At 42.5% G+C, this 11769-nt stretch overlaps 1 protein-coding gene across 1 annotated transcript in view; it reads left to right on the forward strand.

The window, feature by feature from the left end:
• LOC121865556 (growth hormone secretagogue receptor type 1-like) overlaps positions 1-8166 on the forward strand; it is a 19299-nt gene extending 11133 nt beyond the window's left edge. The window contains exons 2-7 of the mRNA XM_042365072.1: positions 203-382; positions 1918-2014; positions 2594-2743; positions 5434-5550; positions 5779-5891; positions 6986-8166. Coding sequence (XP_042221006.1) covers positions 203-382; positions 1918-2014; positions 2594-2743; positions 5434-5550; positions 5779-5891; positions 6986-7316 — 988 coding nt within the window. The 3' untranslated portion in view covers positions 7317-8166. The remainder of the gene's footprint in view (positions 1-202; positions 383-1917; positions 2015-2593; positions 2744-5433; positions 5551-5778; positions 5892-6985) is intronic.
• Positions 8167-11769: the final 3603 nt, after the last annotated feature.

Raw genomic sequence — 11769 nt, forward strand, 5'->3', positions numbered from 1 at the left:
TAACAAATTGCTGGTGGACTGTGGCGTATTTTGGCGAGTATTTCACCAACTCTTGCAGCCTACTAACTCGCGTCCCTCCGTCCTCCACTAACTCTCCTCCCTCCACCACTAACTCTCCTTCCCTAACTAACCTCCCCTCCTCCCCCACTAACTCTCCTCCCTCCTCCAGCCAGTCCCCCACTAACTCTCCTTCCTCCCTCAGGCAAGGTTGTGCCCTACGTGGAGTTCACTGTGGCTCATGCGTCCATGTTAACCATCCTGGCCATCTCCGTGGAGCGTTACCGGGCCATCTGTCACCCCCTGACGGCCGCCCACCCTGCAGTCGGGCCCGTGCTGCCGTCGCCTGCTTCCTCGTGTGGGTCCTCGCTACCTCCGTCACCAGGTCAGTGTTGTGTGTGTGTGTGTTTACGACCTGTGTTTACGTGCTGTGTGTTTACGTGCTGTGTATGTTTATGTGTTGTGTGTGAGTATGTTTACATGTGTATGTGTGTGTGTATGAATCCTCTGGCTAACAAAAAACACCTTTATATTAATAAATTTACATAAGATCAAATCTGCTGCAATATATGTACACAGTATATAATATAGGCTGAATATATACACACTACAGTATATTAGAATTACGACTGTAGCTTCTTCGTGGATCTCCTCGGTAGGGGGTAACAATACTCTTTAGTGCTGGGAGTATACGTGTTATTGTGTTTCAGGGCTGCCACTCTTATTGCTGTTGGTACTCCTGGCTGATGACATGATGCTCTCTTGGTTTGATGTTATTACAAGGTTCTCTCTCTCTCTCTCTCTCTCTCTCTCTCTCTCTCTCTCTCTCTCTCTACGTGATAATGTGTACACGGGGATCTCTCTCTAACATCCCTCAGCCATAGAAGATTCAATAAACCTCCCCTTTCCCGCCAGTAGTGAATGGATAAGTGAAGTAATAAATGAATGAATCAATCAATCAGTGAGTAATTGAATCCGTGAATGAATAAATGAATGAATCTGTGAATAAATGAATGAATTAATCGGCCAGTGAATCCGTGAATGAGTGAATAAGTGAATAAATCCGTGGATAAATGAATTAATTAATCGGCCAGTGAATCCGTGAATGAATGAATGTATGAATGAAAAGGTTAATTACTCCGCAAAACTTCAGGAAGACCTAAAAAAAATTTCGAATGGTCTGAAAAATGGCAGATGGAATTTAATATGGACAAATGTAAAGTACTTAGTCTTTGAGATGTAAACAGAGAAACCAGATACCAGATGGACAACGATGTTTTTGAGGAATCCGACTGTGAGAAAGATTTAGGAATAATGATAAGTATGAATCTTAAACCAAGTAAACAATGTGTATTTGCTCGAAACAAGGCTAATAAAGTACTTGAGTTCATACAGAGGAGTGTTAGTTACAAGACTAGCGAGGTCATCCTAAAACTATATCTTGTGCTTGTGAGACCACACCTGGATTACGCAGTTCAGTTCTGGTCACCGTATTACAGAATGGATATAGAATCCCCAGAAAGAATTCAGAGGAGAATGACAAGTCTAATCCCGGGTATTAGGAACCTTGAGTACAGAGACAGGTTAAAGCATCTTAATCTGCACTCCCTCGAGAGACGTAGAGTGAGGGGCGATATGATCGAGGTGTATAAATGGAGCGAACTCGTAACAATGATTTTAAATTAGAAAAAAAATGGATTTAGGCACAAGATAGGTAAACATTGGTTTAGAAATAGAGTAGTGGATGAGTGGAGCAAGTTACCAAGCATCATTAACTCGAATACGCTGGATAGCTTCAAACATAGGTTGGATGGATATATGAGCAATAGGGGCTGGGTGTAAATGGGACTGCCCAGTATGGACCAATATGCCCGCTGCAGTTCCCTCCATTCTCATGTTCTTATGTCTTGTTTCCTGCAGCCCGGTGATCGCCCTGACGGAGTACACCCATGTACGATACATCGATCAGTCGCTGGTGCCCGTCTGTTACACCCGTGTTGACATACTGTGGGCCAAGGTCAGTCACACCCTTCCTGCCGCCTACCTCTTCCTTATTGTCTCTTATACCTTCTACTTCCTCCCTGCTGTCTCCATCCTCCTCTTTCCTACCTCTTACCACTATTCCTACTCCTTACAGTATCCTTAGACCTCCCTTTCCCTGCTATATCCTGCTTCCTACCTCCTCCCTATTATCTCCTATCTATTGCCTCTTGTCTCCTGCCCGCTGCCTTCTACTTCCTGCCTGCTGTCTCCTACCTCTACTTCCTGCCTGCTGTCTCCTACCTCCTCCCTATTATCTCCTACCCCCTACTCATTGTCTCCTACCTCCTAGCCAGAAAGATAAAATACGAATCAGGACTTCAGGTTACAAATCAGCCTCCATGTTTAGGAAAATCACTCAATGACTTAACAGTAAATAAAGACTAATTAGAAAAGTAAGTTTAGAAGTACCTTATCTACAGGTGTTTTTATATCAGTAAACACAAATACCAACAGGTGTTTTTGTATCAGTCTTCTCACAGTATCTACCTACAGGTGTTTTATCTCTCCCTTTAACTATACGAGATTTAAGAACAGGTGTGTGGATCCTCGGCAGGTGTTCGTGGTGTCATCGATGGTGGTGCTATTCTTCCTGCCTCTGTTGGTGTTGGTGGTGCTGTACTGGAGGATCGCCAGACAGCTGTTGCTCGAGGACAAACAGCTGTGTAAGGACAAGCCCAATCCCAACCTCCAGGCTCGTAAACAGGTGTGTGTGTGGGTCTATTCTCTCTACTTCACACACACACACACACACACACACACACACACACACACACACACACACACACACACACACACACACACACAGAGGCGCCTCCTTGCTACACTATCACTCAGTAAAAAGCAACATTGGTAATAACCCGAGCGAGCCGCAGTAATCAAGAAGATGGAGAGTAATACCTCACCACACCATTCTCTCCTTTTCTCCCTTCCTTCCTCCGTCTCTCCATCTGTCCCTCCTTCCCTCCTTCCTTCCTCCCTCCTTCCCTCCCCCCTTGCTCCTTCCCTCCCTCCCTCCCTCCCTCCCTCCCTCCTCCTAACTCCTCCCCCTCCTCCGTCTCTGTCCCCCCTCCTTCTTCCCTCCCCTCCTAACTCCCTCTATGCCTTCCCTCCCCTTCTCCGTCTCCCCTTCCTCGCTCCCCTTCTCCCCTTCTCTCCTCTTCTCTCTCCATCCCTCACCTCCTTCTCCACTGGAAACCACACACAAGAGTAGGAGAGACGTCGAGTTTTGCCGTGTCACCGAGACTCTGCCACGGATATTACTTGAAGACCTAACCGACACGGAAGCACCAAGGGCCCTCCCTACTTACACACACACACACACACACACACACACACACGCATTGGCTTTTCAGTTCAACTCTTGTCTATTAAAGTCGGAAGTGTTAGGTGGTATTGAGGATTCAGTTTTCTTTAATCCACCTACAGGTAACACTAAATCCACCTACAGGTAACACTTAATCCACCTACAGGTAACACTTAATCCACATACAGTAACACTAAATCCACCTACAGGTAACACTTAATCCACATACAGATAACACTTAATCCACCTACAGGTAACACTTAATCCACCTACAGGTAACACTTAATCCACCTTCAGGTAACACTTAATCCACATACAGGTAACACTTAATCCACCTACAGGTAACACTTAATCCACCTACAGGTAACACTTAATCCACATACAGATAACACTTAATCCACCTACAGGTAACACTTAATCCACCTACAGGTAACACTTAATCCACCTTCAGGTAACACTTAATCCACATACAGGGTAACAATTTAATCCACCTACAGGTAACACTTTAATCCACCCAGGTAACACTTAATCCACATACAGATAACACTTAATCCACCTACAGTAAACACTCTAATCCACCCTACAGGTAACACTTAATCCACCTTCAGGTAACACTTAATCCACCTACAGGTAACACTTAATCCACATACAGGTAACACTTTCTTAATCCACCTACAGGTAACACTTAATCCACCTACAGGTAACACTTAATCCACATACAGATAACACTTAATCCACCTACAGGTAACACTTAATCCACCTACAGGTAACACTTAATCCACCTTCAGGTAACACTTAATCCACATACAGGTAACACTTAATCCACCTACAGGTAACACTTAATCCACCTACAGGTAACACTTAATCCACATACAGATAACACTTAATCCACCTACAGGTAACACTTAATCCACCTACAGGTAACACTTAATCCACCTTCAGGTAACACTTAATCCACCTACAGGTAACACTTAATCCACATACAGATAACACTTAATCCACCTACCGGTAACACTTAATCCACCTACAGGTAACACTTAATCCACATACAGGTAACACTTAATCCACCTACAGGTAACACTTAATCCACCTACAGGTAACACTTAATCCACCTACAGGTAACACTAAATCCACCTACAGGTAACACTTAATCCACCTACAGGTAACACTTAATCCACCTACAGGTAACACTTAATCCACATAGTAACACTAATCCACCTACAGGTAACACTTAATCCACCTACAGGTAACACTTAATCCACATACAGGTAACACTTAATCCACCTACAGGTAACACTTAATCCACCTTACAGGTAACACTTAATCCACCTACAGGTAACACTAAATCCACCTACAGGTAACACTAATCCACCTACAGGTAACACTTAATCCACCTACAGGTAACACTTAATCCACATACAGGTAACACTTAATCCACCTTCAGGTAACACTTAATCCACATATAACACTTAATCCACATACAGATAACACTTAATCCACCTACAGGTAACACTTAATCCACCTACAGGTAACACTTAATCCACCTTCAGGTAACACTTAATCCACATACAGGTAACACTTAATCCACCTACAGGTAACACTTAATCCACCTACAGGTAACACTTAATCCACCTACAGGGAACACTTAATCCACATACAGTAACACTAAATCCACCTACAGGTAACACTTAATCCACCTACAGGTAACACTTAATCCACCTATAGGTAACACTTAATCCACCTACAGGTAACACTTAATCCACCTACAGATATGGTAATACTGACTTGACAGGTGTGTATGGTCTGCCTTGCCCAGTTATGGTTGTCTTAACTCAACTAAATATTTGTACTCACATATTTATTTATATATCTGTGTCTCCCCCCTCCCCCCCACCTCTCTCTCTCTCTCTCTCTCTCTCTCTTTCTCTCTCTCTCTCTCTCTCTTTCTTTCTCCCTACCTCCCTCTCTCCCTGTGTACTGTACATACCTTTCTCTCGTCCTTTCTTTCTCCTGTCTCCCGTCCTCTCTCTCTCTCCCGTCCCCCCCTCCCTCCTTGCACCATCTGTAAGGTATATATGTGTGTATGACAGGTGGTGGTGATGCTGGGAACGGTGGTGGTGGTGTTCTTCGTGTGTCTGTTGCCTCACCGAGTCTTCAGTCTCTGGTTCATCTTCACTACCAAGGAGTCAGAACAGTCCCTCGGTCAGGTCAGTGGTGTAACTCCCCCAGCGTCCTGTCCTTTGAGTACACCCTTAGTTTATTGTCATTTTAAGATGTATCTGTGCCTTAGACGTGTACTACACCCTCCTGTATATATCTTAATGTTATATACACATCTCACTCTGTATTTCTGGCTTATTCATCATTGCCCTCGTAATACAGGTATACATTACTTCCCGCATAAAGGTGTACTTGTACTCTCCTCCCCCCAACAGGAGGTGTACTACAACTTGCTGTACGCCTTCAGGATCCTGGTGTACTTCAACTCAGCCATCAACCCCGTCCTCTACAACGTCACCTCTTCGAAGTTCCGTGGCGCCTTCTTCAGGTCTGGCTTTGTGTGTACAGTTATGGACAAAATTCCTTGGACACGTGTGGTATTATCTGGCATATACTCGTGGGTCATATATGTAATGTAACAATAGTGATTTATTTTTTTACTGTAAATTATTTCTGGATTACATTATAAAAAAAAATATCTCACGAAGAATAAATCAGAGTAAATAAATATTAAAATCCATGTCTCTTCTTATGTACGTGACCCTTTAGTTACCAGACATCGCCAGAAGTGTCCAGTTAATTCTGTTCGTGACTGTACATACTGAATTTTACTTGATAGTATATTTCTTTATTTCATTGTTTAGCTTCATATTTCTGTTCAAGTTAAGAATAAACCGTCATAAATTTTCTTCTCAACTCTAATTTACTTCACAAATACACCGAAGTCAGGTAAACTATAACAGATTAAGGTGTTTGATAATTAAGACAGTTTGTTCACATGTGTTAATCTTGTATCAGAGGAATAATTTGCTGGTGAGTGAGTGATGGTGTTGGTAGGTTAGGTTAGGATAGTTTGGTTTGGTTAAGTGAGGATGAATTAGGTTAAGTTAGAATAGATGAGGATAAGTTAGGTTAGGGTAGATTAAATTAGGTTAGGCTAGGGCAGGTTAACAGGACCACCATCTCGAGACACCTCTGTTGTCCCATATAACATCCTATTGTTGTGTGTTATATTTTAGTTTCATAGTCTGTTGTGTTCACTGGGCGCTGGTCACCTTGCTATCGACAACTTAGAATTGTTAAGTGATAGTTACGATGCAGATTAAGTTAAATTGAATTTTGTTATCAGCTCACGTCATACAGTGTAGGTCGTGTTGCAGACTAGGTTTGGTTAAACTTTAAAATGTTGTTCACTTATATCATATGTGTTGGGTTTTGTATCAAGCAAAGTTATGCTAAATCAAGTTTTATACTGAGTGCCGTAGTCTTGAATGGTCAGTGGCAGGCTTAGATGTGCTATAAGTTCGTCTCATACCTCAAGTTTATGTTAAGATAATCAATGGCATAAACTCACATCGTAGGTGAATGGTAGGATAGGGTTTACTGTTATAGGTCCACAGAATAACAGACGATGTTTTGCAGGTTGGTGGGTGTGCGTCGCGGGGAGCAGGTGAGGTGGTCGGTGCAGCAGACGGCCACCAACAACAGCACCGTCAGCAACACTACACTCACCAGCAGCCTCAACAAGTCTCTCCCTCCCTGGAAGAGCCAGAGACTCTTAGTCCGTTGTAGTTACACCTGCCTGCGGGGCGAGGGAGAGACATGCCCCCTAGTGGATCGCCGCCCCGTTAGTCCCGCTGTTTGGGGCAACACTAACCACGCCCACCAACCTCCTAGTCCTGCTACCAGCCCCTTTCTGGCCAGATCTTCCTGCACCCGCGACGCCGTCAGGCAGATTGAAAGTTTCGTTTAACCTCAACTCTCCCACGTCCACCCACTGGCAGATATTTTTATCCTGAGCAAGATTAACCACTCACCAGACAGCAGGCCACCTCGAGTTGTATAAGTGATTTATCTCACATCCTCTCTCTCATAACCTTCACTATCTTTACGTCATTCACCTCCCTAACTTAAACTAACCTAAACTAAGCGACTTATTTAATGTAACTAAAATTAACCTGCTGTAAGCTAACCCAGAGACGTCAACGCATGAATCTGATACCAAATTGCTGGCCTCGTGGGTATGTACTGTACCACAACCTCCTGAACACCTTAACAGTCCAGTCGTTCAGAGACGGATTCCACATGTTCAGATTTATACGTTAATATTATTCTGATTATATTATATGTCCTCGAATTCCGAGTTAGGGAAAACTTGATATATAAACATTTGAGAGTCGTAGTTGTGACTGACCAAGACTTACGATGGTTAATGTACCTTGAGACACCTTCATGAGTGTTGTATCGTGTCAGCGTCCTGCTCATGGAGGTTGTAATAATGGATGTTGTCTTGCTCGTATATCACCTTTAATACTGAGTCTTATCCTGCCCACTTCCTGCTCATGAGGAACTTGTAACACTGTACATGGGTCGTATTGTACCAAGTGTGAGACCTATTAAAAATGTATTGTCTTACTGGTGACGTGATGTGAGGGATTTGTATTATGCGGGTCATGTCCTGCCCGCGACTTGCTCACAGTGGGGAGATGGTCCTCAAATATAATGTGTTATGCTTCTGTATTTTAATGGTATCGCAAAAACTTTACAGAATAAACATATCTCTTGATGGTGAACAATTACAATAACATTAAAGAATAATACTGTCCATGTTTTAAATAATCCTTAATTGTAATGGTAAGTATAATTATACAGTATCTGTTTATCGTCGATGGTGCTGTATAGGGGCTGGGGACCGGATACTCAAAAGTATTTACAATATTTATAAATATTTATAATATTGTATCTCTTGATGGCGGATATTTTGTTTTGAGTTTCGCTACAGAGGACTTACACCCTCGAAGATCGACTTACAGAGTTAAATGGGAAATCAATCAATCTGAGTACCGTCCTCATTTCTGAGGGTTGGCGACCACAGTCCTCCACTCTAAACGTTTATGGGCTGTTTTCACCAATCCTCCACAATTGTGCAACTTATTAAGGACCCAGTTTGTAATTTAATTCATCCATCCCAGTATCTGCCTTCCCCTGGTCCTCCTACCCACAAATTTGCCCATTAATATTTAGTATATTATCCCCTCATCCCTTATTATATGACCGAAGTATCTCGGCTTTTTGTGTGTGTGTGTTAATTTCAAGCATTTTTCTTGAAGTTTTTGCTATTCTTTACTTTTTTATTTGCAAAAACACCACATTTCAAAGGCCTCTAACCTCTTTATGCTGCACAGCAAATGTTACAAACTCGATTATGCAGCACGTCCGCATAAAGTAGCACTTACGTAGATTTATCTAATAATTACGTAAAAAATATCAGCAAACTATGTAATTGCCAGTTAGTTACTCCCATGGAAATACATCTACATCGTTTGTTTATTTACTTATATTTTATTTGTCTTCCTGAGCGTGACCCGCCCAGTGTACAGCAGCGTGAGAGATGGTACTGTTTACATTCTCTTTTATCTTACGGTTCACATATACTCGCAAATCAACTCCTGCGGTGTAAAACGATTACGTATAACCAGAGAACGAAACAAAGGCCGATTAAAAGTGGCAAAAAGACGTGGGTGTCACAGGTGAGTTATCTTTCATTTTTAGTATAGTTTACCACTGACGGGGAAAGGAAGGCGATGGCTTGTTTGATCTCCCTGTCCTTCATGGGTCCAGTTTTAGTACAAGAGGATACTGAAAACCTATGATGATGTTTGGTGGTGTACACACTGGATAACACCCTTCTCAAATCCGGCTAAGGGATAGGACCCGGGACACATTCGTGAGAGGCAAGCACGCTATTGCAGTGTTGCCCATTGAGGAAGTTTACATCCAGGAGAACTTTGCTGTGTACTCTTCATCATTTTGTGCACATAACTATATTTTCGCATTGGCTCAGGTTTTCAGGAAGAAATGTAAACATGTGTGGGCATGGGTGACTCCAAAGGTTTTATCATTTATAGGAGAACCCTAAAATTTGTCTCCTTATTAAGAGTGGACACAAGAGGATGGGACCATAGATGGCTGCTAACAGCACATAGAACACAAGGAAATTAATTTTAAAGACAATGAATAACAAATAGTCAAATGGGTTCAATAAGCCTCTCAACCCATCAGGGACAGTGTAGGTACAACACAATGTAAACAACCTTTTCTTTGTACGCAAGGAAGCAGCGTGGTTGGCACTGAACATTTAAATCCAGGTACCCTTTCACAGCTGGGTGATCTTTGGGTACCTCGGGTGCGAACTTGTGACCCTATAGGCAAATCCACTCCGACACCGCACACCATAAACTTAAAAAGGTGGAGTACTTAGCCCCACTTTGTTCAATGTTCTTATGAATGCATTATTAAATTTAATACCAGACAACCCCAGCAATATCTCAATCAGCTATGCTGATGATATTCTTATACATACTAAAACTCATCGTGCAATGCAAACCACCCTGAACCATGTATACGCAGTCTGTGAACACCTCGGTCTTAGAAGTGTAGCGGGGTACAGCCCTCACTATGGTGCTAATATTAGAATTGTTAAAACAATGTACCTAGGCTATATAAGATCTCTGATAGATTACCACGCACCAGCCCTGGTCATTCGTGACGGGAAAGGCGTTGACAAGCTCGAGAAAATGCAAAATAAAGCCCTCAGAATTATCCTAGGATGTCCCATGAGCACTAAAGTACTTAATATGAGGAAAGAACTAGGTATACCCAGTGTTAAAGATAGAATAATTGAAGTCAACCTCGTGATCGCCCTGAGGCTTCTGCGTGGTGATCCTGATAACATTGCTTCCTTAAAATTGCTAGAATGTATGAACCATGGGACTACTGAGTCTAAATGGATCCAAACTACAGCTACACATATGAAGATGTTTGGACTAGACCACCTGTACAAAGTTGAGACACAACAGCGCTTCCTGCCACCCTGGCGGACAGTTCCCTTCGATATCACAATACCGACGTATCCGCCTAAAAAATTAATTATACAAAGCATTTATCTCCAACACACTGCCAAATTGAGAGCTCTTGAACACATACACACTCTACAGACTGATGATAATATCACACAGACCATCTACACTGATGGATCTCTTAACACCGCCTGTGGGAGGGCTGGAAGTGCTATTGTTGTCACTCAACCTGACGGTAATATAATTGAGAAAGGAGTTAGAATTAACAACTGGGCATCCACTCTACAAACTGAATTAGTTGCCATACTCACAGCTATTAAATTCATTGAAACCACTGTTACTGACAGTCTCATCATCACTGACTCTCTATCCTCACTACTTGCCCTTGGCACCCTCGACTCAGGTTGTCACGCTCTTGTCTCTGAAGCCAGACACAAATATGCGTGCCTTGTTGACCGGGGTGTCAAGGTCAAACTGTTGTGGATCCCCTCTCACATAGGCCTCATAAAACATGACAGAGTTGATGCCCTCGCCAAACTCGCGTCTAACAAAGACACCGTTGAATACAATTTGGGTATGTCAAAAAGAACCCTTAAAACTGTAATTAGGAAAGAACTTATTGATGAGTTTGACGCAAGTAGACAAGTGCAAACAGGCACTAGTCGATCCATAGGTTACCATGATGAGATGTATCAAGTGAAACATGAATATGGAGCAAGTAACAAGATCACTAGATTACAAGATGTTGTAACCGCTAGATTAAGGTTAGGATATAAGTACCTTTGGCAGTATGTTCCTCAAGCAGATGTAAACAAAACTAAATGTAAAGTGTGTGGCCATACATATGGCCACACACTTGAACACTACGTCCTCGACTGTGTGAAGATAGAACCTTTTAGGGACAGGTCCAAGCACACTGTGTGTGAAATGGCACAACACTTCATCTCTAATGGCAAGATAGCCGACATATTAAGATTGTATCCACTTTTTTGCACTTAGTAACTATATCAATTCTCATGTACAGAACCAAATACGCAATGTGCTTGAATACCTCTCAGGCAAATGTGAATAACAAAGTGTGAGGCCAGACATACTGCCTCACACGCCTGTACTCACGCAGTTGTGAATAAGTTACCCTTTATGTATAGAACTAAACAAATAATGTAAATGAAATACTGTGTAACATTCAGTGCCATAATATCCTGACAACGGGGGTTAATTATTATGACCCAAGGTAAACTCTACTCTGTAATCCTTTTGCGCTACCGCTCACAGGATGAGTGTGGGGTGCACAATAAAGTAGCCGCTGTAAGCGGCAAAAATAAAAAAATCATAAACTTAAAAGCA

Source organism: Homarus americanus, unplaced genomic scaffold, assembly GCF_018991925.1.
Source record: "Homarus americanus isolate GMGI-L3 unplaced genomic scaffold, GMGI_Hamer_2.0 scaffold25483, whole genome shotgun sequence".
NCBI lineage: Eukaryota > Metazoa > Arthropoda > Malacostraca > Decapoda > Nephropidae > Homarus > Homarus americanus.